Below are 27366 nucleotides of genomic sequence, written 5' to 3' on the forward strand. Positions count from 1 at the left end.
AGAACAGAGTTAATTACGTAGCGTCTAACAGGAACCAAAACTAATCAGTTAATCATGTATAGAGCTACTGGAAGTGTCAATGTCATTAAAATCAAATCAGCTTTTTCTTCTTCTTATCAATTAAACCAAATAATGTAAGTGGTGGCCTTTCAATAGAACCATAACTGCAAATAAATGAAATAAAATAATGGTATTTCTGATACAAATTAAACTAACATTTGCCAAATTATCAAATAAAATGAAATTACAAGATGACATAGTATAAAAGAAACTTACTCTAATGTGTAGAGAATTGGATAAAGGAAAATTTAGCACAGATGGAGGACACACACACATGATAAACAAGGACACACACATCATGAACAAGGCCAAAGGAGGTTGACTAGCCCTATAGATATTATTTTTTAAATGTTTAAAAAATCAGAAAGGAGGTAAAACAAAAAGGGAAGAAAACAGATTATAAATTGCTTTGTTAAATACACAGAGATGATGTTGATCATCAGCCATGACCATGAATACAGAGACAGAGCAGACAAAAACCCTCATCGGCCTCTCACTTTTTCACACACTGCAGCCTTTAACCTTGTGGAGACAATAATCACATTTTGGTGTTTGTGGTCGTTATGATTAATGAGGCCAAAGATGGACAGACAGGGTAAGAGTGAAAACTGAGCCCAGATAACCTGATTTGTAGAGTTGATGCTCTTTACTGTACGAACAGAGAATCAGCTCCACAGCGAAGAAGAACAAGGTCTCTTCTCTCATGTGTTCAGACTTAAATTATATCTAAAATTCAGTCACTGTAGACACACACCAAGGAGGGCAGCATATGATTTGATATGTTAAAAATACTGTAGTTGTAACATGCTGCACTTATATAAACCAAATATGCTTTAACAACACCCTGTTCAAATATCACTGTATGCAGGTTTCCATATTTTCTTCACAACAGAGAGAAGACACTCATGATTCATGACCTGGGCCTGTGGAAGAAACCGATGACCAGTAAAGACCAGAACTGCATTTTTGTATGACACATGAAAATAAAACGGTTTTTAACCCTCACATACTCTGACCCCTCAAAATTAGTCTCTATGCCAAACGTCTTAAGCACAAATCTATTTTTTCATCCATAAATACCTCATCAGTCAAAAATAAAAGGGTGATTATTCTACAATTCATCTTTCAGAGAGCAGAGAGCGTGCTTTCAATGAATGTTAATGAATGTGCAGAATGCATTTTTGAAAGATGGTTTTTGAATTTCTGAATAACTGAACAGTATGTAAAAGTTTAATCAAGCCTCTTAATTCCATTTTTTATCTTCATGATAATGGTTTGATTTTTAAAAAAATGTCCTACTGACAGTTTTTGAATATTGAATGAACATTTGTATTGAGTATGAAAATATTTTTTGTGTTCACACATAAAGGATCTGCCTTTGTCTCCGTCCATCTGCCACTGGATCCTGGATTTATCTCAGTCAACAGCCAAAAACTTTGCTGTTATGTGTTTGAACAGGGAGTTGAGACAATGATAAAAATATACTGAGAGCAGGATAAAACAAAACGCAAAGGCCTTTAATTGTCAGAAAAATGATCAATTTTGTCCTCTAAGTATCACACAAACACAATTAGTGCTCTGACGCCCCCGAGTGGGGAAAAACACTGTACTGTAGTCATTGTTTATGGAGAGAAATTTAAAGCTTAATGGCAAACTAGAGATTAATCCGTCTTTACAAGGTTGTGTGGTTGTAGAAATTGATGTGTGAGTACAGATCATTTAGGTTTGTTTCTGAGAGGTTTTAATTCGTACTTCCTTTCTTCTCATTGGTTTTAATGAATCATGCTGCCTTCCTTGTTCATAGTTTTAATGCTTCATGCAAAGCTTTGAGCACTTTGAGTTGGCTTTTTGCCGCATGAATAAACTTTCCCTGCCTTGCCAAGTTTTTGTTATATTGAAATTATAAGACAAATGTGAAAAAGCTTTGAGAAAGAGAAAAACTGAGTTTTTATTATAATTTCTTATGTGTGCAATAACACCAATTATGTTTATAGAGCATTAACTCAATAAATCTCAAACTCAAAAACTCAAAAATGTCTCAACAAGTTATCAGCTCCATATTTTGAACTATCTGTGATCATATGTCAATTACCAAAGAGTTGATTGTCAAGCACATCTGTAATAGATTAAAAGACTGTCGGGAGCCTCAAGTTAATATTACATTTATGTAAATGTGTTTCTCCCTCACTGATAACCAGCAGATTTTCAGCTGATAAAGTCTTGATGTTAGTCTACCTGCCTTAATTAATAAATTGTATGGTATTACAATATTGATATTATTCCAATTATAGGAGTAAATAAGTATTAAGTAAATATATTCAGCACTTTGTGTTTCATTTAAACTCTTTCAGTCCTCCACATGAATTCAGTAATTTTAGTCTAGACATTGTGTACATTTATAACCAGGAACAGTGTAACACAGACAGAAAAATCAGTGAACAAAAATAAAAGGTCTCCCCTCAATATTCAGTCTCAGTGAGATTCAGGCAGAGAGGGCGTCATCGCTCAGTCTGCAGGAACGTGAGAGGTTTTCCATCATCAAAGTCCTCAACAGGAAGAGCTTCTGTCTCACCCCCTCATGTCCAGAGGGTCAATACCTGTTTGAAAATGCTTCTTGTTAGATACTAGAAATAAAATGTGTGTGTGTGTGTGTGTGTGTGTGTGTGTGTGTGTGTGTGTGTGTGTGTGTTTTGTTGTGTGTGAGAAACATTGTACTTGTCTTCACCTGTAGTAGTTGGGTTTGAATGGCCCGTGTTTGCTGACACCCAGGTACTTGGCCTGTTCATCAGTCAGCTCTGTGAGGTGAGCGTCAAACGCAGGCAGATGGAGATTGGCCACATATTCATCTGAAAATGTATGCAAGTTTAAAAAAAAATTTAATTCATTTTTGTACTATATAAATAAGAAAATACAATACATGTTACAGTTTTTTTATAGTGTAAGAACTGAGGACTTGCCCATCTTCTTTGGCAGCAGGTAGACGTCCTGTTTGTATCGTCCCTCTGGAGCGTTGAACAGCTCTATGAGAGCCAGCGCCTGAAGGTGAAAGTCACAAAACTGAAGCCTCTGACTCTCACTTCCTCTATGAAACATTTGGAAAATGATAAGGATAAGATAAAACATATTTCCACACCTGAGTTGTGGCGGTGATGGAGAGGATAAACGAGGGCACTGTGGAGCAGCTCAGATTCAGCAAACGGCCCTGAGAGAAAAAAACCAACAACAGGTGTCATAATGTAACAGCAGCCACTGATAAAGACTCCTGAAAACTGTCTTGTGTCAAATAATTGTAATAATATAGTTCAACACGGTCTTCAAGTACCCCTCTATCTTTACTTGTGTCAACCTGATCCAATTAAAGGCTACACATTTTAACAATGATGTTCAGGTAAATCTGTTCCTGTTGCTAATCAGCATTACGGACTTAATTAATGGTTTTGCTTGCTGTAATTATTCCTCATCTTGAGGATATCTGAGGTTATACTTGAGGTTCATCTGCTTCTAATATACATGACAATACATAAAAAATCTAGAAACATGCTTTTACTTGAAGTAAAATCATCTAAATCAACATTTTGTGTCAAGTGGTGATGTGTTTTGTGTGTGTAATGAATAGGATGGTCTTCACTGTGGGGCTATATTTGACCATCTATGTGTTTTATAACAACAACAATAATAATAATAATAATAACAGTATCATCACCTCAGCTAGCAGGACTATTCTCTTGCCATCAGGCCATATAACATGGTCCACCTGAGGCCTCACATGCTCCCACCTCAGCTCCGCAGTCCGCAGACTCGCCTGAGAAACAAAGAGTGTATATTTTACACACTCAAGCATATACAGGCCTGAACACACATGAAAACCACACACAAACACACACACACACACACACACACACACTATTCATACCAGATCTATCTCTGTGTTGGAGTGTCCCATGTTGCAGACTATGCAGCCGTTCTTCATTCTGTCCAGATGTTCCCTCCCCACCACGTTTTTATTGCCTGCAGATAAAACAGAGATGAAGTATAACATTGATATTGTGTTGGAAAGCTAACTGAACTGTATCAATAATAACAGTATTATAATAAGACTTGTTAGAGGACAGCAGATACCTGTGCAGGTGATGACCATGTCTACCTGCCTGACCACTTCACTCAGTTTGATCACTCTGAAGCCGTCCATGCTGAAAGGAGGAGAGGAGGGGACAATATTGACCTTGTGTTACAATGTGCTGCTGAAAGAGGGAACCACACTCCACATCTGATAAAAGCTTCCTCTGTCCATACCAGCCCTGAAGGGCACAAATGGGATCCACTTCTGTGATGTATACAACAGCACCCAACGCTTTCAGGGCAGCACAGCAACCTTTACCAACCTGCAAGATGGAGGAAGAGTGGTCAGTGGAGGAGAGAAGAGAGAGAAGGAGGAGATCTAATTTTAAGGATTTTAATGAGGTAATTTGACTTTTTGTTGTCAAAAAACCATGTCAGGCACAAATTATTATCCCAAGCAAAGTATACATCTCACAACAAGTCTGGAGGGGGTCTTAAAGTATTTTGTACACTATTGGGTAGCTTATCTGTCACATTCTGTCTTATTTTATTAGTTGATGTTCATTTTTTGTATGTAACTGTAACTATAGCTGTCAAAGAAGTGTTGTAGAGTAAAAAAGTACAGTATTTCCCTCTGAAATGTCGTTGAGTAGAAGTATAAAGCAGCAGGATTGTCAAGGGCATTAATATGTTGCTGTAACAGCCTCCATTCTGGGAAGACTTTCCATGCAATTTTGGAAACTGGCTGCGGGGATTTATTCCATTTTGGTCACGAGAGCATTACTGAAGTTTGGTGATATTTGTAGTTGGTGTTAGAAATAATCCCAAAGGTGTTAGATCTGGTTGAAGTCAGGGCCCTGTGCAGGCCAGTCTAGTTCTTTCATACCGAAGCCATTTCTTTGCTGGCCTGGCTTTGTGCAGGTGGTTATTGTCACATTAAAACAGAAATCTGTGTCAAACTGTCGCCACAAAGTTGGAAGCACATTGTCTAAAATTTCAAATATTCAAAAGAAAGACCACAGACATGTTCATATACCTTTGGGCATGTAGTGCACATATATTACACAGTAGGACTGGATACATTATTTTTTGTACTGACCTCACCATATCCGCACACCGCCACTTGTTTTCCTCCAAACATAATGTCAGTGGTTCGCTTCAACCTGAAAGTAGAGTTCGACACAGTCAGGTTGTTGCTCTGTACTCCTCCAGTGTTTTTACCAGTTTACCTTCGCAACATGATTCATTACCCGTCCAATATTGACTCCTTGCAGCAGTACAGGTTGTCAAACTTCTGCTTGGTCACAGAGTCGTTAACATTCATAGCAGGAACACACAGCCGACCTGCTTTCGACAGCTGGTACAACCTGAAACACAGGCGGAGATGTGTTTGTGACATCTGGACTTTATGAACTTGTGGAAGATCATTCAAGCTTTATGTAAAACTGACCGATAGACTCCTGTAACACTCTCCTCCACGATGCCTTTGATCCTCTTGAACTGGCTCGGGTACTTCTTATAGATCCAGTGGGTCAGGTCGCCGCCGTCATCCAGAATCTGGAAAGAGTGAAAAAAAAAAGGTTTATGGCTCTAACGGTATATCATCATCAATCATTAACGGTATAGTTCACAAAAATGCAATAAAACTTATTCTAAACAGATAGATAGTTTCTGTGTAAAGTTTGGAGATATTGTCTGTCACTTTGTACTGAACACTATTTGATTTTTGGAGCTCAAACCACCAAAAATTTACATTAAAAAATTAACAATATCTCTTCAAATGTATTGAACTAATCCACAGATTTCAGGGAAATGACAGGAAATTCATATTTATTTGTACAGAAAGTCACATTACAGTTTTTGTTTGATATTCACATAAAGAGTTGACCATGTGAACTCAGTATACACAGTAAAGTAAGAGAAATAGTGACTAAAACGCTCACTTTAACAAATGAATGAAACATAACGTTATTCCAAAAAACTGATCTAAAACTGAGAAAAACAAGCATTTTCGTACTAATCAGTCAAAAATAGTAATTTTTAGGGATACAAAAATGTATTGTATTTTTTTAGTTAATTTTGTGACTTGTCTACCAGTCACATGTGGTCAAAACTGATAACACCAGATTTAGAATATTTGCATATTTTATGCTTTGGGTGAAAGAAAACTTTAAGAAAATTTTAATTTAGTTTTTGACTAACTGTCCTTTCTTTAGTCTCCCTGTCCAGAGCAGCCCTGTGGCAGATAACTATTCTTATCACAGTACCATGTTGGGCTGCCAGGTATCAGCTCTGACACATCGGTTGATGCACCACCAGAAGTCGTCCTCTGACTCTCCCCGCCACGCAAACACCGAGGTGCCTGAGAGGGAATGAGGGATAAAGAGCAGTTGACAATCCAAAGAGAAAGTCAGGAAGTATGAGGAAAAAAGATAAGTCAGGAGGAGGAGCGGCACAGATGGTCGTACCTCCTTCAGCCAGAGCTGCAGCCACAGTGTTCTGAGTGGAGAATATGTTACAGGCCGCCCAGCGACACTGAGCCCCCAACGCAGACAGAGTCTCAATCAGCACCTGCAAGAGACCATCAACACACCATTAGATTATAGGAAAATATAGTATAATAACAAATAAGTGCAATGCTCAGTGTGTGTGTGTGTGTGTGTGTGTGTTGAACTCACTGCTGTCTGTGCAGTGATGTGTGTGCAGCCCACCACTTTGGCTCCAGCGAGAGGCTTCTCCCCTCCTGCTCTTTTCCTCAGGACCATCAGTGCTGGCATTTCTAAATATCACAGATGGTGACGAATCACATTCAATTTAAGGACGGCCATCATGATTACACACATACTTTATATTATGGCTTAATATTCTCATTTTATCTCCTCTTCTTGTGTTACTTTTCTCTTTTCTCTGGATTCTTCTTAGATGGTCGCTGTATAAATAATATTTATTTTGTGTATTTTGTGAAGACATAAACAGTGGTTTTGAAGATTCCTCACCTTGCTCTGCGATTTGGATTTCTCTGCGTCCAAAATCAGCCTGTTTGATGTTTTTGATGCAAAAGTCAGAAAAGCCCTTGGAGTTCTTCTGAAGCTTGTCTCTGGGAGTGGACTCATCCTCGGAGCTGTCACTGCACACTGCAGCACGGAAATCAGGCTTTACGTGTAAATATATTCAGTCGATGTGATGCAATGTCCAAAAGCAAACATGGTCAAAGTATAACAGAGTAATACAGAGACACATGATGTGTTGGATTGCTTGAATAGTATGAATTGGCTCTGGTTTCCAGCCCTAATTGTTGTTTCTAATGCAGTGTTTAGAATCAGACTCCAGCTAGGTGACTCTTTTCTCTGAACCTTTGAAGTCTGAATAAACTCCGGCAGTGATTGACATGTTTGAGAAAGGCTCACAGAGCCGATTAGGACCAAATTAAAGAGACTTAATTCTTCAGAAGACTTTTCCTTTTAATGAAGGTTTAGCTGAAGGAGAAAGCGTGAGGCTAATCCTCAGGGCCTGTAGTTCTCGTGCTGCTGGGATCAGAACCAGCTCTCTAGATCCGTTTATATATCAAAGACATGTGACCAAGCTTAAGAGCATGTGTGTGTGTGCGTGTGTGTGTGTGTGTGTGTGTGTGTGTGTGTGTGTGTGTGTGTTTGCATGTTTCCATACCTGAACTATAGCTGTCTGTAGATGACTGTGAGATGGACCGAGACAGAGAGCGGTGACCAGCCTTGATGGGACGTTTGTTGAATTCTTGTTTCTGCTCAGTGAGCTGTATTTGCTAAAAAAAAAATAGAGACACAAACACACAAAACAAACAGAGTCAGATAGAAAAAAAGCACAAAGTGTCTGCTGTTATTCCCCTGCAGGTCACAAGCGGAGACACTAATCAACTCAATGCTTGAAACAGTTGACAAAATTGCACATGAGCACCTCACTTCACATGGATTTTCTTAATTCTTCCACCTCCCTGCTCACAGCCTGCCACTGTCATACATCCTCTCATCTATCTGCTGCTGTCTCACCATCCAGTGTGGCTCTTTGAAGGCTGGGCTGCTGCCACAGGAATCCCACTTGGCCATGTCCGCTCCCTGGCTGTTCACTCTGCCTCTGCTGCCTGAGCCCGAGCTTCAAGTCCAGCTCCAAAAAAAAAAAAAATGACTAGAGGCTTACTGCGGGGCTTATTCCCTCCTACTACAATCTCCTGCTGCTATGGTGGGAATTTTGACTTTTGCTCTTCTTTCTTACCCATGTGTATGGGCGTGCACACACACCAACCCAGACACACCCCTGCGCTGGTCACATCCTCCCACTAAATCAGAAACATATCCAATTAAAATAACTGGAAAATAGAGCATATCCACATATTTGACTTGCCCTTGACAACTATTTTTACTGTATTTGTTCAGTGTTGTATTGTTGTTGTTGTAGTGTTATATTGTATGTGTACTCATGTTGTTGTGTTCAGAGCTGAAAACCCAATAAAAACTAAAAAATATATATAAAAAAAACCCTTGAAACATATGTTCTGAGTGTTTGGAGCTTTAGGGCTGCAGGTTGGATGGGATCATTACAGAGTTAAGCTGGTAGCTATGCTTTCAGAAAGGATCAGCATACTGCAGCTTTATCATACTCTTATACAAATATACATACACACACACACACACACATACACACACACACACATACACACACACACACACACACACACACAGAGGGAGTACGACTCAGTCCATGAGAATGTTGTTTAATGTCTTTTCTGACCCTGGAGGGAAATGTGTCAAGAGAAAATAACATCACACAACATCATCAGAGTTATTTGGGCTTTGGCTTTTTAATTTTTAACAGAAAGCTTGTGTTACGAAATTGGGGGGTTAGAGTTTAAAAGATGCAGTCATTTATAAGTCTGGGAGGATTTATTGAAAGACGCTATCAAGTTTTAATCTGTCTCTTGCAAGTCTCTCAACTTTAAAGAAATTAAATACTAAATCACTGATGTATCCCTTAAAGGAGTGTCTAAGTGTCTAAAATCTATATTCAAAGACTCCTCAAAATGTATAGATTGATCCTCTTTTTGATTGAGGTTTAACCTGGAGTCCAAACACTGAAATGTTCTGATCAGAGTTAATAAACCTCCAATTAATCTGAAATGCAAACAAATAGAAACAGAGTAAACACGTTTTTTACACTTTGTGCTAAAAGGAATACAACATAAATACCGAAATTTTTACATTAAAATTGATACAAGTGTGCATCAGGTCAAAACCGTACACATTATTTTCAGTTGGAAAGTGATTAAGATTGAAATGTTTGCATTTATTGTAATAAGGACATGTTGTGCAGAGGAGTTGAACCCAAATGATTCAGGGTTAAAAAAATATGAATTTGGGTCTCGGTGACATGGAAAAAAATAATATCTGGATAATGAGGTGATCTTGTTCCAATTTCAACAAGGTATGAATGAAAAATCATGAGGTGACTTTTAATCATATGCAAACTGGACTGAAAGTTAAAGTCAAACTGTAACTTCCAGCTGACAATTTCAGTTATTTCAGAAATCATTTGTGAACCAATCTGGCTATAAGGTGTTAAATCAGACAACAAAAGTGTGTATTATGGTTCAAAATCCCAAATAATGATTATAATTACATATATGTCAATATAATCATTACATGGGATATTTGCTGGAAAAAAAAAAACAGAAAGTTGCCTTAATTTTACGTTCAGCAATAGGAATATAAATTGCTTCTTACACTGTATACAGCCTTAACTGTGTATCTATATGGATTTCATATTCGAGTCTAATGCCTTCAACTAATTACATGCATCACAGATGCATCAGTGAAGTAAAGAGAGGAAGGCCTCACGATCAGTAAGGCATCTTTCATGCGGTGCTGCCACTCAAACTGAGCTCTCACTTCCTCATTAGGAGCAATTAAACCTGAGATGCTCATAAACGTTTGCAACAAAGATGTCTGCAGGAGTTTCTGAGCACTCTGCTCAACTCTCATTTAAGTTTGATTTTTTTTTTTTTAAATAACATGACATCATAAAGAGGAATCCTATTGGCCTAAAGGTTTAAGATGCTGACCATGTAACAAGTCTGGTTCAAGACCTTTGTTGCATATCATCCCCCTCAATTCATGTCATGTCTCAACTGTAAACTATCTGATAAAGACACAGAAACAACACAAAAACACTTCAAAACAGACACACAAAGTAACAGTTGTGTCATTGTTCTCTTTGAGACGTTTGTGACCTTTAGACAAGGTGATTTGTTGAGGTCGACGAAGCCGGTCAGTCAGTCCGATACAAAATGATTTCCTACCAATTATTAATAGCACATTTTAACAATACATTTCACATAAATTAATCACTTATCATTTTATTTGTGATCCTTTCTTCTTCACAGCAATCTAGTTTGGTGACCTGACTTATTACAGCAGGAGCCCAACATGCTCCGCTTTGAGCACTTTGGTTGACACAAGTTTCAAATTTCTTTCTTTCTGCACATAAAATCCAAATTGGTCCACCTTGCTGACCTGCATGATTGAATATTAACACAAGAAATCCTGCAATCACAGAAACAGAAATAATTCCTGAATTTAAGAAACTTATAAAACACAATATTAAAACACCAGCAGTCTAATAATTTTTCAGAGCTGATGCTTGTTCAAAGAAAAAGTTTTGACTCTATTTTTATTCTAAGTAACAATCACTTGAATGCAATTGCATGAATACAGCAGGTATTTCGTGGCACTTACTCAAGCAGCTGCTTAATCTTTAACATAAAAGGACATTAAGCTGTGACTTGGAGCAGTGTGAAAGTTAACTTATTGATCACAAAACCATCCCTAACAGGACTCAGAAATCCAGTTGGAACTCAAGCCAGCAGTTACTGTGAAAGTACAATGAAAGCCCATAATTTATGGCCTGAGAACATCTGAATTTCTAATAACCATTTGTTGTCATTTCTTCTTTGCCCTTGAAGTCGATTAAGCACAAAACCTGAAAATTCATAGTCGTAGAGGTTTAAAAAGCAGGTGCAAAGTGTTATTTTTCACATATTCCCATTAAAACAGCTTTATGCTCACTTGTACCCATAATTCTCTTAAATATTTGACTCGCTGCCCTCCAAAAGCAAACTCCAAAAACTTTCACAAAAAGAGAACAACTTCGCTTCTAAAACAAAAGCAGTGATACCTTGATGCAGATGGACTGCACTGCCTCCTGGTCCTTGGCTTTAGTTATGTTCACTAGACTGTACACTTTCTTCATGCTGGCAGAGCGCTCTCACAGCGACCACTCAAAGAAACCTGCAGAGCTGCAAGCTGATGCTGTCAGACTGCAGACTGATTACAGAGTTCACAGAGTGACGCTTTATGCCACACCCTCACCCAGCAGGCCCAGGTGACAGGTGGAGAGAGGACAGAGGGTAAGAAAAGTGATCTTTGTGAGGCTAACAGCAAGGAACTCTGGGAAAAATATAGCGGAGGGACAAGTTAAATACTAGGAGGAGAACATGAGTTATAAAGGAAAGAGAAGCTCAGTCGAGTGTTACTTGGGGCCACAAATGTGTATGAGTGCATACAGCAAAGCACACTCTGCTCTCAGGGTATGTATTAAATAGACAGCAGAGAGATGTACGTACATGACCATACATTCATGAGAGAGTTTGTTATTGAGAGAAAGAAGAGGGCAGTCGCTACAGAACAGAAGAACCAGCCAAGTGAAAAAACACAAGCCTTAGTTGCATTCAGGGACACAGAAGGCAGCTTAGGTTTCTTCAAGTAAATCGGACAATAGAGCTGGACCTACAGAATGAGTCTTTGTTTTCTGTCCGCTAAATGACTAAAGCAGCTCTGCAGGGCTACTGGAAGTCTGGGCTGAGCGGTGCTGAAAGTACCACTCAGAAAATAGTCCACTGTGACATTGGAGGGGACTTTGTAGATTGGACATGAGAAGTCAAATTTTGAGTTTAAAAGACATTGACATTTACTAAGCAGGTGGGACCTAATAAAAGACAAAATCAGGTTACATTACGGGAAAGGTAGGGGTGTTTTTGAAGCTCCACCTGCACTATGAATCAAACATATTAGCTAAAATAATATATTTTACTATTGTTTTTTTAAATCTCTCTTACACATCCCCTAACTTTATGTAGGTGCAAACAAATTGTTGGAGTTAAGTCTGCTTTGTCTTTTCAGAAGGACAAAAAAGTGCAATATGTGTGTGGGTGTGCTGGTCAAATATTCATAGAGGCGACTAAAATCATTAACAGCCTGAGTAAATGCAGATTCACGCTTCCTGCAGAGTGCTCTTACAGATGCACGTCCTATATAATGTTTTGTTCTAGAAAGGCCTGGCAAACTCAGTCAAAGTCAGGAAGTGAAGAAGCGTCCGTGCTCACCATGTCAGTCTTTAGTGCTTCAGTGACAAGCTCTTCTGTCCCAGCCTCTGTCACCTCTTCCCCCTCTCTGTCCTGACCCTGAGGTGTCCGTCTGCTCTCTGCCGCCTTCAGCATCTGCAGCACATTTGGGCTGCATTTTACCTCCTGATCTTTGCTGCTCTCCTCTGTGGCAGCAGAAACATCCTGCCCTGCCTCTCCATCCAGCTCCGTAAGTGGTGGAGGATACTCGTCAGGTAGTGTCAGGTCCTCCCGGGAGGTTCCTGTCTGCTGCTTTTCCTCTGCCATGACTCCACTGGCGGCTGTTGACGAAGTGAATCAGATTCCGGCTCAGGTGATCTAACAGCATGACCAGGGGACAGCCCAGCCATACTCTGCCCACATACATCTGATATTTCCTCCTGCAAGGAGCATGTTTACTCTAAACAGAAACAGCTCTCGGGTTACTTTGACCAAACGTAAAGTAGATAATTAGTCCTGGATGCAGTGTGTACAGTGTAAACACTGAAGTGAACACGGATGTCTGTCACAAAGTGAAATGTAATCAGGAAATGTAGGAATGTAACTTTTTTCTACCAAAGTGACACAGATTGTAGGTAGACGTGGTCTTTTGCACTAAAAGCCTTTCTGTTTTTCCTTGATAGAAGTATTAATACTCAAGTCCTCAGGCGTTTAAACTTGCAGAGCTGCATCTTGTTGTTGTGTTGTCTTTGATAACACTGGATCAAATCACCATGAACGCAAAGACATGAGTGCAACGCAAACAGAGGGGTACATTATAAACAAACAGGCATGCTGATGTGTTTACATTAAACCCCATCAGCATCAATAGTGGCCCCGTGGTGACCGACTACTTCCCTTTATGCCTGAAAGACAAGAGACTCCATGAGCTGCGCCAACACTTTGATGTAGAACTAAGCTTTCATCAGTGGAGGGCGTCATTTCTGCTGCAGGAAACCACACCAACCACTTCATATTGTGTTATGCTGAAATTGAGGGGTCGTTTTGAGTTTACAGGAAGTCAAAGAAGGTAAATATCTAACAGCTTTGCTAGCAAGTTGTAGCAGGTGCAGAAACTTTTTCTCTTTCCAAGTGACTGAAAGACACAATGTTACAGTGGCCCTGAGGTGCAAAACACAACAACATAATCATGATATTACAAAATGAAGTGTCTGTCAGCCATTAAGAGAATGTCTCCATACAAATCCAAACAATTTTAGAAAACACAAAAATGCACATTCTATATTTAAATTCTGTAGGCCAATGTCCTGTCTACTGCTTCAGGTTTGTAACTGAGGAACCAGGAACAATCCAAACCAAAGTTTTCTTTACGTTTTACGTTATCAATTAAAAAAATAAAATCTAATCTGTCATATGTTATGTAAACATGCAACTGTGTTTGCTGTGCTGAAAACAAAAGAGTATATTCTGGATTTAATGCTGTATGTTGTGAGAATTAGTATAAAAAGTATAAATAAGAGCATCATCTAATTTAAGTTATGACCTTTCGCATCTGCATTACATTTTGTGTAAATTTAGTGTTAGATACTATCTTTGGTTCTTTGCAGAGAGCTACTAATAAACGTTGTGTTAATTGAGAAATTATCAATTATTCATGCTGTGATTGTGTATCTATTCTATTCTAGCATTTTTGAAAGGTTTTGTTGTCTTTCACAGTGTTAACTGGAAATAGTTACAGTTTTCAGGTTTCTACCACTGGACTTTCTGATGCAGGAACATCAAACATGCTTTTTCTTCCACTAGAGGGCACAACAGGTCCACAGTTTCCAGAGGGCTTTTCTAACAGCTACATCAGAGAAACCTTATGTCCTTTCTTTCCTCAGTGTGAAGATTTCAACTTGATTCCTTCTGGTCTGTTTCTGTGTATTGACAGGAAGCAGGAGAAGTTTATGACTGTCAGAGCAGAGGGAGGAGCAGTGGGAGAGAGAGTTAATGCTGCATCCAGTCCTCCCCCTCCCGCCAAATCTGTCTCTGCTCCTCATTTCTATTCAGTGAAGGAATTTCAGACTGGGGTGTTAAATTAGGAGAGGTATAAAAATGTCCCTGCTAGTGGCCAGTAGGATGTCCACAAAGGTTGTGTAAATTTTTTCATATGTTGTTGTTGCTGGGAAATAACTTTTAGGCTAATATAAAAGAAAATGGTTCAGTGATTTTTATCCCCATGGGAAGGTCTTTTGTTCTGTCTTTCTTCCAGTAGTTCTCTTTCACAACCAAACTTGTGTTTATATGATCAGTTTTATAACAGAACATTCAAAGTTCAAGTAACTATACATTTAAAAAGTACAATTGTACATTCAAATGCAATGAAATGCATCTGTCCTGGCTCTCTCAGACCTTAAAACTATATATAAATAAGAAATAAATTAAGTAAAAAAACAAAAAAACAAAACATAAGAGATCCCACAAATAATAAATCACTGTGAGTCATGTTAAGTGCTTACTGTTCAGTAATATAACCGCTTTTTTTTGAGGTGGCAGGTCCGAGCTCTGATGCTCTGAATGCATTTATCTATATGAGAACATGCATGTGCTGGCTGGCTGATGTCCTCCATAATACTTATGGCCTTCTTTCTGCAGCATGAGGTGTAAATGAACCTGTGGCAGTGATGTTCCTGTGATTTTTGTAGCCATTTTTACTGTCCTCCTCAGTTGTTTGTGGTCTTGTTCAGTCAGGTTGCAGAACCACACCAGTATGCCTCCAGTAAGGATGCCCTCTATGGTAGCCAGGGTTTTAGGGAGAGGCTTGGAACGTGCACATAACATATTTTAACAGCTGAAACTTCTTGTTTTTGGTTGTCGGTAGTGTGGATTTAGTTAAGTGTGTTGTAATTTTCACTTTTACCACTTATTTGTGTCCAGGTTTATGGGAAACTGAGCCTGTTCTAGTGAATATTAAGCAGAAATCAGGGAAACAACCCACAGGTTTGTCATTGGGCAATAACAGATATGCAGACACCTGACTACAATTTGAAGGTCTTTGGACTTTGGGATGAAACCAGAGTAATATCCAGAGAAAAACATGCTTCCTGTGTATGTAATCTCTGTTCTGTATGCCAAATATAATTGAATCTTTACTCACTTTGCTGTGGAGTATCTTTATTCTTGTTTAGGACTGAGGACTGAACCAAAAAGGGGACGGGTAGCATTGCTTGTGTGATTTACATTATTGCTGTTTTATCTCCTGTTGTGCACCTGCAAAGACAGATGGTTACAGGTACAAGAGCTGCTGCCAACTTACCAGCACATGTCCCGCCTTTGTCAACCATCTTGAACTCAGCAGAGTCAGATTGAGCAGAGTCAGGATTTACTCAGGCTCCCAATCTTCGTCAGTCTTTCTTGCACAGTGACTAAACCGCAACCTTGTTTTTCTTTGACCTGTCATACTGATCTACTCCTCTGGGTTTCCCTCTGTCACTGCAGTTTGCAGTTCCTCATCAGGTAGCAGCAACAGGAAATGGGCAAAAGTCCAGTTCAGTCTCATGTGGCGGAGCCAATGAATCAGCCTCTAAGCGTTTATTCTTTGCACTAAGCAGTTTAATTCTGAGCACACTTGAGTGACAAAGAAAATGACACTAAATATAATATTCTATCATTATCTCTTTTATTATTATGTTTTTTTAAGGAAATCATTTTAATACATGAAGGAAGAGGGGAAGGTATGGACAAATATCACATTTGGGCTCATTTCACAACACATCAGCTAATAAGAACTGGTTTAATCTAACCAGAGAGGAAGCATGCGCCGCACAAACACACTGATTTGCGTGTACACACACACACACACACACACACACACACACATAGACACAAACACACATCTGGCTGATTTTCCATGTTTCACAGCACAGTGTCACTCCTAATGGTTTATGCAATGGCAGTAACAGTGTCTTTCTCTACAGCATATTATCCCAGACAAACTGATTTTAGGACAAAGTTAGAACTTATACTGTATTACTGTAGTTAAATTACGACAAACAACATACTGCATAAGCTCATATAGAAGGAGCAAAGAGGAAAATGTCCAGTCAGGGTTAAAGCACACACTCTACACTCAGTCAAAAGTACTTCACAATAAACTGCACTCATACACAAATGCATTGTCTCGGCAATTATAATACAATGCCATGTCTTTTTAAAATCATTGAAAATTAAGTTCATAGTACACTTGTAAAAGTAAATACACTTTTTTTTTCAATGGAAGTGGAAATAAGTTCCACCATTGAAAAATAAATTAAGTGCACAATAAGAACACGCTCTATATTCCAGTATTTGTCACATTTTACAAGCTGCATCACATTAACTTGGACTCAGTCATGAGTCAGTGTTTGCGCCCTCATCGTGCGGTGCGTATGTTCTTGTACTGGCACAGAAGCAGGTGCTTGAAGGTGTTTTTGAAGGTGGCGTTGCACAGGGCGTAACAGGCCGGGTTGATGGTGCTGTTGATGTAGCAGAGCCAGTAGCCGATGGTCCAGAGAGAGTTTGGGATGCAGACGGAACAGAAGGTGTTGATCAGGACCATCACGTTGTACGGTGTCCATGTGGCAACAAAAGCAACCAGGATGGCCATGATGGTGCGCGTCACCTTTTTCTCCCTGGAAGATGTGCCTTTCTTTTTCCATCTTGCCACAGCAGTCTGCTTCGTCACCTGGGAATGGACAATAGATAGAAAATAGATTTATTTCATTGATAATTTTTAAAGCAATGTCAATTATATTGTTTTTTTGGCCACTTGGGGGCAGCTACAAACACACCTTTGACATATTATCACCTTCCAAACCTGTTATGGCTAACATGTTAGCAAACAGTTGCCCATCCAGCAGACAAAGATTAACATTATCATTCTTTTGCTGTCATTTCTTTGGCAACCTGATGAATGTAAGTCCAATGTTTATGTTGCATTCATGTGGTGTCACAATAATCAGAAAAATGAGATCTCACATGGGAAAATTTACACAAACACCCCTTCAAATTGGAAACAACAACTTGGAAAGTCGACAAAAATTTTGGTACATGACTTGCCGAAGGTTGACATCATATACGCAGAAACATGGCAGATGAAAGTAAATGTTTGGTTGATGGCAAGAAACTTTTTACTATTTCATGTATTGCTTATCAATTTTTTGTTCACATGTAATTTGTAATATGTTATTAGGTTGTAACCATTAGTTGCTGTCCACATAGAGTGACCTAGATTAGTTAGAAAAGTTATTTATTAGCATTAACACTGATAACAAGTCAGGTAAAGCAATATTTTAGGGGTTTTAGAGAATGTACTGGTGCAACAACAAGTCTGGGACAAAATACAACGCATCTTCTTTGTAGCATCCATGTTGTTTCCACATTACAACTTAAAAGCTTGTAAACACACCAAAGTCAGAAAAACGACTTCCCAACTCAGGAAATGGGACCATCCAAGGAGCACATTAATGCAGCATTATTTTCCTTTTAGCTCTTTTTTGGTGTCCACCAACTCCTGGGGGAAATATCTGGCTCTGTAGCTGCTAGTTTCACCAGCTACTTTGTTTGTTTACTATTTGGTGCTGATGAAAGAGGTGAGACTGAACCAGTAAATTTCAGGGCTGTAAAGCCAAAACAATGAACTGAAAGATGCTAAAATGCTCTGTAGAGTTGAGGGGAGCTGCAGAGTCAGATGATAACTCTCTTTGAGTCCATCGCTACGAGTGACAACTTTCACAAACATTTTGTCATTTGATCATTCTTAATTGTTAGTATAATAACAAGACTAAGAGTCCATGCGTGCAGGTCTGTCAGGCTGAATTTAGGCACAGCAGAGTGTACATTAACATGCTAACGTGTTCATAATGACCATGCTAACTGATATTTAACAACCATGTTCACCATCTTAGTTCAGTATGATAGCATGCTAGTATTTGCTAATTAGCACTAAAATTCATTAGTTTTACAGGTATTTGATTATAAAGTATTGGACAAGTTGAAATTTTGGCCTGATAATGTCACAAGATTAAGAGTTCAGGGATCATCAAAGTTATTACAATTCATCCTGAGAGGGACATGAATATGTTTGACAATCCATCAACAGTTACCATACATGGTAAGTGTCAACCTCAGGTAGTGCTGGAGGAAAATTCAGGGCATCACCAAAGTCTTTAGGATTCATTAGGATTTCATCGAAATCCATCCAATATTTGTTGAAATATTGCTGAGATTTCAATTTAGACTAAAGTGGTGGACCAAGCGAGAGACCGACATTGCCATTGCTAGCACCATGGTAGCTAGCAGGGCTAAAATATTGATTAAATCAGATTTGTGATTGATAACTTATTATTTTTAGTCATTTGAAACATGATGTAAAGGCTTGTGTAAAGTAAACAAATGTACCTTAAACAGTGTCCTTGTGGCCATACTTTGTCTGTCAGCAGCTGAGGTCACTGGGGAAGGTGGCTGTGTTGGGTTTGTCTTTTTCCCGCCATTTGATCCTTTCTGTGATGAAGCAGAGACCTCAGTGTCCTTAGATGTTGAAGCATGGATGCTGTCTTCCATTGTGTCCTCCGGGTCGGGTTTTTCTTCCTTACAGGGACCACTTCCGTTCCTCTGCTGCAACATTTCCTTCTCCTTCCCATCTCTAGCCTCCCCAGGCTCCTCTCTTGTTGTGATGCAGTTGTTCTGGTTCTCACACCCATCATCCTGGCTGTGAGAGGGACCTTCTCCCAAACTGGTACCTGAAGTCTTCCTGCTGTTCCTCCTCATGCGGCTGCGGCTGGCCTTGGAGATGCGCCAGTAGAGGTGGATCATGATGGCCACTGGCAGGTAAAAAGCTGCTATGGCTGTGCCAAATGTCACCGCTGGGTTGGAGAAGAACTGGATGTAGCATTCACCTGGCGGCACCGTTCTCCCGCCCACGATGAACTGCCAGAACAAGATGGCTGGAGCCCACAGGATGAAGGACAACACCCAGGCCGCGGCGATCATCAAGCCTGCCATCTTGGTGCTGCGGCGTGCTGGGTAGCTGAGCGGTTTGGTGACACAGAAGTAACGGTCAAAACTAATGATGAGCAGGTTCATGACTGAGGCGTTGCTGACAACATAATCAACAGCCAACCACAGGTCACACACCACCGCTCCCAAGGGCCAGTAGCCAATCACAATGTAGACAGTGTAGAGGTTCATGGAGCAGACACCAATAATGAGGTCTGCACAGGCCAGGCTGAACAGGAAGTAGTTGTTGACGGTCTGCAGGTTCCTGTTCACCTTTAGAGAAACAACATGGAACAGGCTGTCAGATGCTAATCTTTTTTTCTACAATGTGATGTGTGTTTTCTCATTTCTATTAGATTACCACTTTGCACAGGGTTGCACATGCTGTATTTGTTCTCTATCTCTCTTCTCCCATGTGGGAGCTCCTTTCATGGTGTCCAGTGATGGATGTTTGAATCACAGTCATTAATCATATATGATCAAAACAAGAAAATAAATCCAAACCTTTATAGAGAGCATGACCAGGATGTTTCCGATGACAGTGATCAGACTCAGAGATCCAGCCACCAGGATGATGAGCACTATCTCCACAGTCGTGTATGGGCTTTTAGAGAAGAGGCCGGCATTATCACCACTGCTGGTGTTGGCGATGTGAGATAAATTCAGAGTCTCCATTATGCCTGTTCTTGGAAATCCTTCTCACAGATGTTTCAAGCTTGAGTCATACTTGTGCAAAGTCTGGCAAAGACAAAGAATCAGCAACTGTTTTAATTATTTTAGACTGGTCTGAGTGTGTGTGTGTGTGTGTGTGTGTGTGTGTGTGTCTGTGTGTGTGTGTGTGTGTATTCACCTGTCAGCACAGTCACAGAGGCAAAATTGTGTGTAACTTTCAGCATGTAAATAGTTGGCAGGTGTTTGAGTGTTTTTGAGCTTACAGCTCAGCCCAGGTGTGAACAATGGACAGGTGAGCAAATAAACTCCAGCAGCTGTATTTAAAATATATAGCACTATCCCACATCCTCATATCAGGAATAACACATTAAAACTAGTTCAGAGTTAACACAGATGTGGTATCTTTATACTAGTACTGTAAATAGTATCCGATGCTACTTAAATAAACACTTTTTTTTCTACACTGGTTTGAGTTTTATCTATGCTTGAGCTAAATGATTTCCTTACCAAACTACTCTCGTCTCCTACATCTTAACCGACCTGAAAATCTTAACTCTGATCAAATCTGACCTGACAGGTTGAACAGGACGACGTAACAAGGTTACCTACACCTCGAGAGAGTTCATTTGAATTTCCCATTTGGCCTTGAAAGTCACAAAATGCCCTTTGAGAGTATCTAATCTGTGCATGAGAGCCAATTCAAAAATGTCAAGTTGTTATCTTGATCCTGCAGGCATAGAGGAGTAATTTCCTAACAACAGCTCTGCTCCTTGATATGAAAAAGGTCCAGCCTGGTTCGAAAATTGGATTTTCATTTGGAGAGCTACCAACTATGTCTGTATACATGTGTGTATACACTCAGGCTTATGTATTTGCTCTTCAAAACAGATGCCCAAATAAGCCTTAATAGGAGACATGGTTTTAATGTCAAGACAGGACATGTTCTCTGAGGCTACCTGCAGAATCATTTCTGCTTTCTGAGAGAGAAACATATGGAAAAAACTAATTTTTGGGCACTAGAACTGTCTATTCTGTGAGTTATGAGAGACTGTTTCAGTGTGTTTACAGACAGATGTCCACTGGGGCCACCCACGCTAAAAAACCCAGGCGCTCATGATACTGTTTAGTGCTTTGGATAAAAGCATTGTGCAAACAACATATGATATGCACACAGATTTACCTGTTCTTTGTATCCCTAATGCATTGTGTATTCAAAAAAGGACAAAGGCTATCAAACTGACAGCAAAACACCATAATTAAGGCAAAGTATGATTACCGTACAAGAGGAGTTACTGTGCTGGAACAGGACTGCAACTATACACAACATAACACTGTGATAAACTGATGTTTTCTGATCAGAAAATCAATGTAAAGACACTTAGATGAGCCCATGAGGGTCAGTGTGTACTGGTAAAACCCTGTAAGTGACTCCATTAGGCCACATGATAACATCATACTGTACCTGAGAGATGTTTCCTTCCTGCTCTTACAGGCAGATGAAACTTCATTACAGCATCTCTAACTCTATCACTTACTCATCAAAGACCCATTCTGGACCTTTTCTGTTGCAGACAAGAAAGAGTGTGTGTGTGTGTGTGTGTGTGTGTGTGTGTGTGTGTGTGTGTGTGTGTGTGTGTGTGTGTGTGTGTGTGTGTCTGTGTGTCTGTGTGTGAGTGAGGGTTCAGTTTAGCTATAATTCTCAGGTCCAAGTCATGACAGTCTGAGATTCTTAGGTTTGGGTAAGGTTTTTTAGGTTTTTTTCAGGATAAGGATGTATGTAGTTGCATAAATCATGTTGTGGGGACAAAAAGCAGTCCGCTATAATTAACACCCAAGACATAGACTTACCTAACTTTACTTGCCATATGAAAGGGGAGGACTCCAAGTTCCAAACTTTCTCTGGTATTATTGGGCAGCCCAGATTAGAGCAGCCATGCATTGCTTCTCAGACAATTCCTACAATACCCTAGGTCACAATGGAAAATGTCACTACATCTCTATTACCCCTAAAGCCCTATCTGTATTCTAATACATTTTAAAACTTGCTAAAAGAACCCATTTGTCAGGAATACTATAAGAGTCTGGTGCAAGATACAAGCACACTTAAAGACAGTGTCTGATATATCAGGCTTTAAACCAATATGGTAGATTTTCTCCAGGAAGAGGTGACTCTGGCTTTAGATTTTGGGCAGAGGGAGATTAGTAAACTTATGGGTATGTATAATGACAATGATATATTTTAACATTTTGATGATTTGCAAAGAACCATTCAAAACATTTCTTCAAAAACCTACAAATTAGGAGTTACATTAAACAGGTCCCTTGTACACCTCCTCTGTCTAGCCTTGGAAAGGCCATACTAGATCATCTTCAAGGTCGTGGCCAGGGGTCCTTTTAATATAAACTGACTGTGATGAATCTAAAGAATCCTCGAACAACAATAGATTGGCTTGGTCTATTAACTTAGATGTAGAAATCTCTGAAGATGACTGGAAGAGAGTTTGCCAAGATGCACAAAGCCAGACTATCAACACCAGATTTAAACTGATACAATTTAAGTGGATCATGCATACATACATAACTCTCTCCCTGTTACATCGCTTTGATAATAATAATCCTGATTTATGTATTAAATGTGGCCCAGAAGAAGGCACATTATTCCACTGCCTTTGGAGCTGCCCGAAAATGTAAAAAATCTGGGAAAATCTCTATTGGGTTGCCTGTCTGCCCTCAGGTATTGATTCCTGGACTGCTTCCACCTGAAGTAAGACTGTCAGGTACAAATAAAAAAATAGTCACTTAATGCTCACTTCAAGCTCAACACTGTATTTCAGCAACCTGGAAGAGCACTGAGGCACCTACAGTTGAACATTGGTTTAAAAGTCTTTCCAACTATTTAGCTGTTGAAAAACTGACTTATGCCACCACAGGGAAAATACAGAGCTTTTTAAAATATGGGGACAATTTATCAAATATCTTGAAAGTTACCTATCAAGATATTTGCTGAACACTTGAAAATGAGAATGTTGTAATGTATAAAGATAATGTAATATTATTCAGCATAACAGTTACATCAGAATTGCAGGGTTCCCCCTTTTCCTGTGTGTGTGTGTGTGTAGACTTTTATAAGTGTATCTGTTGTGTTAGTTATGAAAACCCCAATAAAAATATTTCTCAAAAAAGCAGTCTGTTACATTAACCAATACATTTCAGGTTAAGAGTTGGTTTTTTGGTTGAGGTTAAAGTTAGGTTTGCAGTTTGGCATGTAGCTGTTACAGTGCAGTTAATGTTATAGTTAGTCTCTAGGGAATGAATGTAATGTCAGTGCAGTGTCCTCTAAGCAGTGGTATTTAAAAATGTATGTAAAAAAGACAACTCAGTTACAAGTCATGCACTGATTATTTTTCTAATGAAAAAGTACAGAAATATCATTAGAAAAATGTACTTAAATATCAAAAGTTATTATTCTGCAGTACAGGCAGAAGTGCTGTACTGTTAAATACAGTATTTACTGATTTTTTTTTTATATCTCTGCTAGATAAATATCTAAGCAGCATTTAAATGTTGTCGACAGTCATGGTAGACTTAATTTTACTTAAAGTTTAAGTAATTTAATCTATAGCAATGTATCATATTTACCTCATCATTTGTTTTGTATATGAAATCTTAATCTTAGTAAGTATGTGACTTGTAACTATAGCTGTCAGATAAATGTAGCAGAGTACAAAGTACAATATTTCCTCCTGAAATGTAGTAGTAAAGTACCAGTACCTCACAATTTTACTTAAGTATAGTACTTTAGCAAATGTACTTACAGTACTTTTCAAAACTTCTCCTAAGGAACAAAATGTGTGTGCATGTGCATGTGTATAGGTGCATGTGCATGTTCATACGTATGTGTGTGTGTGCTTTGGTATGATCATCTGTGAAAGCTCATATAGACATATAGGCAGTCAGGTCTACATGCTTGGTGTTTCATTGAATTTAGAACATATTTGTAGAAAGATGAGGACTATCAGGACAATAAGGCTGATATTCAACACTACTTTTGACATAAATTTACACTAAATATGAAAAACAACATGTTTAATAAGTCAGAGTGAAGAAGCTTCTCTTCTCTTTAATGGGAGATCTCTGCCTGCTCACGAGTCCGTCCTCACTTCTTCCCTCCGTTCACACTAATAAGACCTGCATTACTGGACCTCCCTAATTGTTATTCGGGGCTACTGGATATGGTCACAGAGGCAAACATTATTTCTTTGACAGGCACAGAAACATTTAGACAATTAGATCCAGCAGATGCAACAGCTGTACCGGTAATATCTGGCAGGGTGAGCTCAGCTTTAAGAAGTCTGTACTGTCTTTGACATAATGAACAATACAACAGTCAGCTACAAGAGTCAGGAGTTATGAGAAGATGAGATGAGAGGGTAAAACAAGGGGCTTGTTTGCAGAGACGAGAGCAGGTGTGGAAGCACATCTGAGTACACAGTTTCATCAAAAGGGAGATTTAATGGGTACATGGATCAAAGAGTTTTTTTTATTATATGATTTCAATATAGATTTGAACCTGATAAATTGATTTTATTGTGTGCTTTGTATTTCAGGCCAGACATGTCTCCAAGTGGAAATCTGAGATACTGTAGATGAAAATTACACAGACAAATTGGTATTAATTAATCCTATTGTATGTTAGTAGAGATAGGATTTCAACTCAACCAACATGCATATTATCGAAGCGCTGTTAAATTTGTAAAAGCAGCATTTGACAGATTTGAAGTTGTTTTTTAAGGCAGTATTTTGCAGCAAACATTCCTGATGTTATTGCTAGTGTGTCCTGAATCTGTAAAGTGGGAAATTTCACATGAACCTGAGCTTTGGCCTCGCACAGCGGTGTAACAGAGAGAAGAGAAAAGCCACTGAGCCAGAAAGAAAAAAGCGCAGAGAGGAGGAAAAAAAAATTACAAATAACAGAGTGACCAGGGTAGGAAGGACTACAGAGTAACACAGAAAAGATAAGGTACAGGAGAGATAACACATAGAGGAAGGAACATGGGATACACGATTAAATATAATGCAGCTGCCTTCCAAAAAAAGAGAGGTGACTTCAGAGGGAGTCCATCTGATGGGACAGGAGTAGTTAATGAGCAAAGATGAAGAAACATAACTTGATTTCATCTTGTACGCCAACAGTATTTCAGGGAGGAGCTGCCTGTTTGAAATCTAATTTCCCTCTTAAAGACAGACGCAGTGTAACCAGGGGGATTCCTTGGGAGCAGGGAGACTGGGGAATCCAGTTAGGATCTGATGCTGCTGGCTGACTGAAACCTTTCAGCTCGGGACAGAAATGAAGATAAACATTTGAAGAACGGCCCTAAGGGAACAATAAAAAAAATATTTCTAGTCTACACTGAATAGTGGTTTCCTCTGGAAACTGAAGCTGAAAGCAGAGTGCTGAGTTTCAATCAATATATCAATACATCATATTCCTAGAATTCTCCTTTTGGCATGTCTGTGAGTTTACAGTTACATTTCAGTCTCTCGTGGTTTGAACATAATGCTCCTTCAATATTCCTTTATATTAAGTGACTTCCTCTGGAAACTGAAGCTGCAAGCAGAGTGCTGAGTTTCAGTCAATATATCAGTATATCAATATATCAAATTATATTCCTTGAATTCTCCTTTTGGTGTGTCTGTGAGTTTACGGTTACATTTCTGTCTGTCATGGCTTTAACATATCAATCCCTTAATAGTTCTTTACATTTGTGCAGTGTATAATTTTGTCCTCATTGTACTTTGAGCATCTTTTCAAATAAATCAAGCAGCATAAGAAAGCTTCACGTGGTCATTAAAAGTCACACCGCAAGGGAATACACATGGAAATCACAATATAAGAAATACATTGTCCAACTTTAAAAGATATTGAAATCTGATGAAGGTGTCTGTTAGCGGATCCATATGTTAGGGTACTGGATGTTTTCTAAAAAAAAAAAAAAAAAGGTGTCCTTACCTGCTGAAGTTTAGCAGAAATCCATAGAGAAATGTTATCTTACCTAATCTGCAGGGAATGATATGAAGGAGCTGTTCTAGTTTTGTCCATGTTAGTCGCACCTCTGTCGACACACTGGAGCAGAGAGAGGAGCAAAAGTAACTCGATGTTGATGTCGCTCCTCCTCTGACAAGAACCAGTCTCTGTGTGTGTGTGTGTGTGTGTGTGTGTGTGTGTTAGACAGACAGAAAGAGACACTGACAGACAGAGGTGGGAGGGGTTATAGGGGCTATTAATGACTGTTGTGTTGTATCCCTAAAGCGAGGGTCGCGAATTTGAATAAACAAGAGACGGAGACAGACAGACGGAGAGAGATGTTTGTTTCAGGACCATGGAGAGCACTGGCCTCTGCAGCACAAACACACCATATTCTCCTGCGTTACAAAGCTGCAGGCGATCAAGCAGAGAGAAGTTTGAGTGGCTGTGGCATGAAATAAAATGGTAGAGCACTATTAAAAAGAGGACAAAAGGGAAAGGGTCGCACTGATATTCTGTTGCTGCAGGACGTTAACCTTTAAGACTCTGTTGTTTTGACCTTTCAACCAAACTGGTGACGCAGTCTGCCCCAGTTGGTGGATGACCTTACTTTGATGGAATTACCACAGAGAATAATGGTCCCTCTCCACAAAACAATATTGCAAATGAAACGTGGGGCTTGCCATCAAACATCAAGGCCCCAGCCGGACATGTAAACATGATTTGAGATGAGAAAATATGAGATGATTTATTGTGGTTGTCTTGGTCCGGAATTATGGCACACTGATCATATCAACATTGGTCTGCTAATTGATTTGCTGGGATATGTTTAAAACTGTATAAGACTTCTGCACATCTTATATATTCTGTGTAATCACTGAGATTTAATATCATATAAATATTATTTTACTATTTTCTTGATGTGAGGACATTTATGTCGTAGAAAGATGCATCCAAAGCCTGGCGCTTTACGTCTGCTGTTTCACCATTTGTCATGAACACAAATCAATATGAGGCTTTGACTTTGTATCTCCACTACATGTGTGTGTTTGGTTTCCTTTCTCCTAGAGCCTCCTTGCATTTCTAAGACACTCTGGCATGTATTATTACTATTATTTATAGCAATTCTAAGTATGTGAAGACATTATTTTTAGTAATATGACTCACT

At 39.2% G+C, this 27366-nt stretch overlaps 2 protein-coding genes across 2 annotated transcripts; both read right to left on the minus strand.

Annotated features, from left to right (window-relative positions):
* Positions 1 to 2781: 2781 nt before the first annotated feature.
* Positions 2782 to 12811, minus strand: LOC122985640 (S-adenosylhomocysteine hydrolase-like protein 1). The gene is made up of 16 exons (XM_044356467.1): positions 12527 to 12811; positions 7786 to 7897; positions 7116 to 7253; positions 6798 to 6898; positions 6588 to 6690; positions 6387 to 6481; positions 5570 to 5676; positions 5370 to 5486; positions 5219 to 5282; positions 4354 to 4442; positions 4180 to 4250; positions 3974 to 4068; positions 3764 to 3862; positions 3194 to 3262; positions 3018 to 3096; positions 2782 to 2906 (listed from the first exon to the last, which is right to left on the minus strand). The coding sequence occupies exons 1-16, from the start codon at positions 12809 to 12811 to the stop codon at positions 2782 to 2784; spliced, it is 1749 nt and encodes a 582-aa protein (XP_044212402.1).
* A 3312-nt stretch (positions 12812 to 16123) lies between these two features.
* On the minus strand, positions 16124 to 26284 carry LOC122985139 (muscarinic acetylcholine receptor M2-like). Its single transcript, XM_044355533.1, has 4 exons — positions 26227 to 26284; positions 20006 to 20239; positions 18905 to 19774; positions 16124 to 17189 (listed from the first exon to the last, which is right to left on the minus strand). Exons 2-4 carry the CDS (start codon positions 20174 to 20176, stop codon positions 16878 to 16880), a joined length of 1353 nt encoding a protein of 450 aa, XP_044211468.1. The 5' UTR covers positions 20177 to 20239; positions 26227 to 26284; the 3' UTR covers positions 16124 to 16877.
* Between the last annotated feature and the right edge of the window lie 1082 nt (positions 26285 to 27366).

This window comes from Thunnus albacares, chromosome 7 (assembly GCF_914725855.1).
Source record: "Thunnus albacares chromosome 7, fThuAlb1.1, whole genome shotgun sequence".
NCBI classification, from domain to species: Eukaryota; Metazoa; Chordata; class Actinopteri; order Scombriformes; family Scombridae; genus Thunnus; species Thunnus albacares.

Excerpts from the sequence above, each read along its gene's own strand:
- LOC122985640 (XM_044356467.1), bottom strand. The coding sequence starts at position 12,811 with ATGGCAGAGGAAAAGCAGCAGACAGGAACCTCCCGGGAGGACCTGACA. Across the intron at positions 7,254-7,785 it reads TACAGACAGCTATAGTTCAG|TGTGCAGTGACAGCTCCGAG; the intron begins GTATGGAAACAT and ends TCCGTGCTGCAG. Across the intron at positions 5,283-5,369 it reads AAGGAGTCAATATTGGACGG|GTTGAAGCGAACCACTGACA; the intron begins GTAATGAATCAT and ends CTCTACTTTCAG.
- LOC122985139 (XM_044355533.1), bottom strand. The coding sequence starts at position 20,176 with ATGGAGACTCTGAATTTATCTCACATCGCCAACACCAGCAGTGGTGAT. Across the intron at positions 19,775-20,005 it reads TGGTCATGCTCTCTATAAAG|GTGAACAGGAACCTGCAGAC; the intron begins GTTTGGATTTAT and ends GTTTCTCTAAAG. Across the intron at positions 17,190-18,904 it reads CCACAAGGACACTGTTTAAG|GTGACGAAGCAGACTGCTGT; the intron begins GTACATTTGTTT and ends GTCCATTCCCAG.